This window comes from Hibiscus syriacus, unplaced genomic scaffold (assembly GCF_006381635.1).
Source record: "Hibiscus syriacus cultivar Baekdansim isolate YM2019G1 unplaced genomic scaffold, ASM638163v2 tig00009499_pilon, whole genome shotgun sequence".
Classification (NCBI taxonomy): Eukaryota; Viridiplantae; Streptophyta; class Magnoliopsida; order Malvales; family Malvaceae; genus Hibiscus; species Hibiscus syriacus.
In genome coordinates this window covers 1-6,807 of record NW_024062196.1, presented here as the reverse complement: position 1 = coordinate 6,807, position 6,807 = coordinate 1, and the positions used below count along the sequence as shown (strand labels likewise).

General features: G+C 36.1%; 1 protein-coding gene across 3 annotated transcripts; it reads left to right on the top strand.

Annotated features, from left to right (window-relative positions):
- Positions 1-273: 273 nt before the first annotated feature.
- Positions 274-6,337, top strand: LOC120203255 (serine/threonine-protein phosphatase 6 regulatory subunit 3-like). 3 transcript variants are annotated; one of them, XM_039203576.1, is made up of 19 exons: positions 274-526; positions 1,069-1,172; positions 1,363-1,449; positions 1,562-1,637; positions 1,727-1,801; positions 1,965-2,018; positions 2,166-2,225; positions 2,332-2,448; positions 2,534-2,628; positions 2,742-2,950; positions 3,064-3,161; positions 3,346-3,449; positions 3,596-3,761; positions 3,884-4,006; positions 4,263-4,345; positions 4,569-4,707; positions 4,788-4,817; positions 5,048-5,118; positions 5,472-6,337. In XM_039203576.1, exons 1-19 carry the CDS (start codon positions 488-490, stop codon positions 6,211-6,213), a joined length of 2,472 nt encoding a protein of 823 aa, XP_039059507.1. In that variant the 5' UTR covers positions 274-487; the 3' UTR covers positions 6,214-6,337. The 3 variants fall into 3 exon arrangements, with proteins under 3 accessions (XP_039059507.1, XP_039059509.1, XP_039059510.1); XM_039203578.1 differs by having other exon boundaries at positions 275-526; positions 5,475-6,337; XM_039203579.1 differs by having other exon boundaries at positions 287-526; positions 5,048-5,115; positions 5,473-5,646.
- Positions 6,338-6,807: the final 470 nt, after the last annotated feature.

Sequence of the window (6,807 nt, the reverse complement as noted above, 5' to 3'; positions counted from 1 at the left end):
ATTGCCTTTTTATTCTTAATTAAGTATTAGAAAATGCCCCAAAGCTTAAACCTGTAGATTATCATAGTTTTGATATGGAAATTCCCTCCTAGATTTGTTTGAACAAACTAAAAAGAAATTAAAAACGTTGCACGAAAACCAAACAAAAAGCTAAGATTTTTTAATCAAATTCCAGGGTAAATCCATAGTAAAATAATCACATCGCACGTGTCATATACATTTCAATTTTATTTGCCCACCACCCCTCTCTCTTGTTTCGTTTCCCCAGCTACTATTGCTATTTTCACAGCCTTCGTCTTTGTTTTCCCTTCAAATACTTTTTGGTCTCTCTTTAACACCAACAAGCATTAGGGTTTTAGATTTTCTTTATCTTTTTTGGATCTCGCCGTTTTTTGAGCAATCTTTGGACATTTCATAGATTCTCTGGTTAATTTTAGGGTTTCCAGATCTATTCAGCTCGTCTGCTTGATCGTTGCTTCTTGTTACCATGTTTTGGAGTCTCACATCTCTCTCTGCTTCTTCTCCCGTGAGTAATTTTAATCCTAAATTAATTGATTCATTCATTAATTACATGTAAATAATTTTAAGTTTTTATTTCAATGCTTTACGTTCTACTTTTGATCTTCTTTCCTTTTGTGAGACTAATCTTATACGGCGTAATGAGTATTTTTAATTTTCATTAATATATATCTATATATTCTTTCTGGTAGTTAATTTGAAATTTACTCTGGATTCATTGATGCCAACATAGTAGTTTCAGTGACTTAGATTTGTTCTCATCGTTGGGAAATTTCATTTTATTCAAGTCGATGTATTCACTTTTATTTTTAAGCTCTTTTTTTAGTTGGAAGTGGCTGGAGTTCCTTTATTTTGAAGCTGAACTTTCTTATTCAGTGCTAATTGCTATTCTATCTAATTTGCGAAAAACATTTAAACTGTGCAGATATGTTTAGCTGGATTTACATTTTAGATTGATGCTGGTTCTCCATTTTAAACGAATTGTTCTAGTGATATTGTTGTGTATTTCCTGGGATTTCGGTTAGTTTCATTGACTGGTAATTTTTGTAGGTGGAGTCGATTTTAGACAAGGAAAACTTTACTTTGGAAGAGCTTCTCGACGAGGAAGAAATAATCCAAGAGTGCAAAGCTTTAAATAGTCGACTCATCAATTTGTAACTTTTGCCACTATATCACATTGTGCCTTTTCTTAATTTTTATTATGTTTTTATATTCTACCAGTTCCTACTTTGTTGGAATTCAGAAGTTATTCGCTACAGTTAAACTTGTGAAGTGATCATTATATAAACTGATTTTGAATCAGTCTTGCTTCTTGCTCATTATACTTAATTCTTTAACGTACAGTCTGCGAGATAGAGCTCAAGTTGAGCAGTTATTACGGTATATTGTCGATGAACCTTCAGAAAATGCTGACAGCAAACGGACCTTCAAGTATGTCATTTTCATCTGGACTGAGGAACTGACTTTTTTCTTTCTGTTTCCTTGTAACTTTTCTGATGTTAATTCCACCCTTTCTAAATGATCTTTTCATTTTCATGTCTAGATTCCCATTCATTGCCTGCGAGATCTTTACATGTGAGATCGATGTTATTCTGAAGACTTTAATCGAGGATGAAGAGGTATGAGTTTCTTTTTCATTATTGATTATACATCTTGAGTTATGGAAATTGCTATGACTTTGTTTCATACACTCTCCTCTTTGTTGCAGTTGGTGAACTTGCTTTTCTCCTTCTTGGAACCTAACCGTCCTCACAGTGCTTTGCTAGCTGGTTATTTCAGTAAGGTGTGTTGTTCATTTTCTGATTATTTTGTTTATTTCCCCTTGTTTTTTCGTGTCCTGTTTTCCATGAATGCTACTTTTTGTATTTATTACGACCAGTTTTCTATTAATGCTACTTTTTTGTATTTATTACAACTTGTTAAGTTTCATTTCCTTTGAAATTTAGGTTGTTATATGCCTTATGCTACGGAAGACTATTTCACTTATGAAGTACGTCCAAGTAAGTAAAGCTTTTGTGTTTACAATCACATTGTGATTTGCTTGACAAAATTGAGTTTTTCAGTGGTTTATGATCCCTTAACCACAAAGGATAGACTGTTGTATAGTTATCTATTTATACGGATTAACTGGGGCCTCTTGTTAACAGGCACATCAAGATGTGTTGCGCCAACTGGTTGATTTGATAAGAATAACATCCATCATGGAGGTACCTGAGATATTCTGTGGTGTTTTATTGCAGTAGTGGATTTTATATGGCTTTTCGTTAAATATTTTTGGGTGAAACTTGATGTAAGATTGTGCCTTTTTTGCAGGTTTTGGTTCGGTTAGTAGGTGCTGATGATCATGTTTATCCTAATTTTTTGGATGTAATGCAATGGTTAGCTGATAGCAATTTGCTGGAAATGATCGTGGATAAATTGAATCCATCTGTATGTGCAAATCTTTCGTTTTGTCTTTTTAATGGCATACTGTACGTTGTAATGAGTCTCACAACTTGTTTTTTACAATGACCAGTGTGAACCTGAGGTTCATGGTAATGCAGCAGAAACATTATGTGCAATAACACGGAATGCGCCCTCACCTTTAGCCAATAAGCTCTCTAGTCCAAGGTTTGTGAGATCTAGTTCCTTCTTGTCTCTTCTCTACTTGCATCACCGTCTTGATTCTACATCGTGTTTATGTTTTTGACTTGACCTATAATTCTGCATATGTTCAACAACAGTTTTGTTGCAAGGATATTTGGTCATGCATTGGAAGATTCACATTCAAAATATGGCCTTGTACACTCTCTCTCAGTTTGTATCTCATTGTTGGATCCAAAGAGATCAGCTATTGCTTCTCCCTTAATGCATTATTTCGGAAATCAACATATGTATGAGCCTCCAATCCCTGTAAATCCAGAGACTATCAATGCAATGCTCCCTAAGCTTGGTGAGTGGAGCTTTTTTCTGAAAGTTGTAATAGTTTCCATATATTCCTAGGCACATGTAAAATGTTGGCTTTCATTTTAGCCATGGTGTTGAAGACTGCTGCTTGTTGTGTAGGTGAATTACTCATACTTTTGAATGTTTCATCCGATGAGAAGATTTTGCCTACCACATATGGAGAACTGAGGCCGCCTCTGGGGAAGCATCGCCTGAAGGTTCATCTTATATTTTGAAAGAAGTTTTGTTTGCCAACCAACACGGATACTCAACTTGGCACCTCTTTGATTTATTTGGTGTTTGTTCACAATGCATATCAGGCTTTTTGCAGGGCTGTATCATAATTTATTCTGTTATTAATGTTTTATATTGTAACTTATTTATTTATTTATTTATTTTCAGATTGTGGAGTTCATTGCTGTCCTGTTGAGAACAGGAAATGAAGCTGCAGAGAAGGAATTGGTCAGCTCAGGAACCATTCAACGAGTTCTTGATCTTTTCTTTGAGTAAGCTCTTGCAAAACTTGTTATCTTGAATGAGTAAACAGTTGGAAGTTTGTATCTGGTTAAATATGCTTGATGTCCTCTTTAGGAGGTGGCGGATCATTTCTTTTAGGAGGCTAAGATTCATTTGTTTATTTCAAATTATACAGGTATCCATTCAACAATGCATTACATCATCATGTTGAGAATATAATATTATCATGTCTGGAGAGCAAGAATGATGCAATACTTGATCACCTTCTCCACAAGTGTGATTTAATTGGGAGATTTCTCCAAACTGACAAGCAACCAATTCTTTCTGGTGACAATAATCTGGTAGATGTTAATCATATTTCTATTTTGCATTCTGCTAACGTGTGTTTAACTGATTTAACTAGAAGTTGTTTTAACTGCTTCCTGAGTGCGCGGTCAACTTAACCTCTTTTCTGGTTAAACAGCCAATTTTACCTGCTGCTGGAAAACGTGCACCACGGGCAGGAAACATTGGACACATTACACGTATTTCAAACAAACTTATACAGTTGGGAAGCAGCAACAGCTGTATTAAGGCATATCTACAGGTGTGGAATTGGCTGCTTGCTAATGTTGTATTTATTGCTTCTGTCAAAATTAAATTAGGGTATGATTTTTTTAGTGGTTTGGTAAATCTGATTTAAGTTCATTAGAATTAGTTTTTGTATTTGGCACATTAGTGGTTTCTTTCCTTGGCAGGAAATGCTTGGCTGGATTGATATGATGAATTAGAATATTTTGCTTTGATTCTTTATTAAATAAATATTTTTTGTGATTTTTCTGACTTGAGTTCATATTATATAGGAAAATAGCGAATGGAATGAATGGAAAGCAAATATTCTGCTAGAACGTAACGCAGTTGAAAATGTTTATCGATGGGCTTGTGGGTATGTTCTTGTTTATCTTCTTATATGTACTGCAGACAGATTAGTAGGATGTGATTGAAGGTCAATCATCTCTTATATATGTTTTTATTAGTGAATAGTGAGAGTTCTTGTACTCATGGATTCCGAGGTCTCTTCTGTTATGTGTACGATGTGGAGCTTCTGATAGTGTACCAATTTTCTGTCCATGTTGTAACACATTATAGCTTTTCCTTCTCATGTGCAGTCGCCCAACATCATTGCAAGACAGAACACGGGACAGTGACGAGGATGATATTCATGATAGAGATTATGATGTTGCAGCTTTAGCAAATAACCTAAGTGAAGCTTTCAAATATAAAATCTATGGCAATGATGATAACGGAGTATGTATTTTGACTTTTCGTAACAGTATCTTAAATTCTACCTGTTTGCTTTACTTATTGTTCTTATTAACTGTTTTCAGGACCATGGTGCTCTTGATCGAGATGATGATGTGAGTGGCTCCAGTTTCTTTTGATTAACTGAAATCATCTCTGTGCTTGACCTGCCATTAACTTGTTATTCCAAAGGCTTCTCTATTTTGCCTATTAAAGAAATTTATGGTGACATAACTGAGGGTTGTGTTAAGAACAGCATGAGTGATGGAGAAACCAAACAATTAGGGGTTTTTATCATTTCTGTTAACATCAAAATCTACCATTAATATATGTTTTTACTTTGCAGGATGTATACTTTGATGATGAACCTGCTGAGGTTGTCATATCATCCTTGAGGCTTGGTGATGAGCAGGGGAGGTGAGTTTTCTTCTTGTTCGTTAGTTATGGTTTAGGTTGCTTCGACTCCTTATTTTTGTGGAAGTGCCTATGTTTGACATATGGTATGGATATGTGGATATGGTCTCTAAAGATCATCCAAATATATGGATAAGCTTAGAAAACTATGACCATACCCCTATCCATCATTCACGCCCAAGTCCAAGCAAGATAGCTCATTGTAATCTGAGGTTCACGATGGGCACTCCAGATGGGTGGATGTTGTTAAAGAGCCACCAATGACAGTTGCATTGTAAATGTACAGTTTGGGGTTATATTCTTTTGTTGAAGTATCCATATTACTGGAGATTACAAACCATGTTTTTCTAATGCAGTAGTCTTTTTACAAATTCCAACTGGTTTGCCTTCCAAGACGACAGAACCGGTAATGCACCAACAGGCATATCCCCTTCAGAGATGATGCATGAGATTAACTTGAACGGCACTGCAAATGGTGGTAACAGCAGTAGTGATGATGAGGTGGTAGTTGGAGAGGAGGATGAGGTGAATGATAATGGCACGTGTACTTCCAACCCGATGACTGGATTGAACAACGATTCCATGATCGATGGAGACACACCAGAAGAAAAAAACATGTTTGGAGCTAGACCTGTACTTGAGTGGGTGGAATGGGGAGAACCTTTGGATCTGCAAGTAGGCGGTTCGAGCAGGAATCCATTTCTTGATGACGACAGCTCAGGGTTCAACCTACCGAGTCATACTGATTCGGCGATGAGTGATGGAGGGCCGCCTTCAGATGGGGAATCCATGCTTCCAAATGGATCCTCCAACTCCATGGATTCGAGTGAGGGATCAGTGAAGAGTGAGACAAGTAAAGAATCTCCATCAGCAGTTCCGTCTTTGTTTGAAGAGGATGTTGAATTCATAGGGGTTGAATTAGAAGGTACGGAGAAAGCAATGGAGCAGGCTTTAAAAGAAGGAATAGTTGGGGAAGCTGGACCATTGAAGAGGCACGTAATTCCAAAGGTAGCAGAAAAGGAGAAATCGGATGGTGGGATGGAGTTCAATGATGCAAACTATTGGAGGGTGGATCATGAGGTCACTGTTGTGGAGTAATGCAAGTTTTGGTTGGCACTGTCAAAAATTCATCGTATGTACAGTTTAATATTGTTTCCAGACGGGTGACGGTAAGCTTTGCCATCTATGCTTATTACTGTTCATTATTACTTATTGTTTCCTTTCTCATCTTTCATTCTTCTCAGTGCTTGAAGGTATAGATGCCAATCAAATTACAATCTCCCACAATTTGCTTTACCAGTCGAAACATATTTTTATAATAATTATTACTGTTATTTTTTCCCTGTCGAATGATTTTGAAATTGCAAAATAAGATCTACAGTTACTATTCTACATGTGAGAATAAATGTCAAATGATATATATAACAAATACTAGTGAATTCCTTTTTTTTGTTGTTGAAAAATATAAACATGACACGACTCTTCAACCGTATTAATAATTTGGACAATGTGACCTAACAATATACCTACCTGTCTCTATTTCATGACGGTCCTGCATCACGTGTTCTATTCTACCATAAATTCTCTGATTAATATTGCCCTTTTCTTTACTTTATTTTTGTCGTAACAATAATGATTACTCTCTCCTCTCTCTCTCTCTCTCTCTCTCTTGTTGGGTAGAAAAGTCTATTT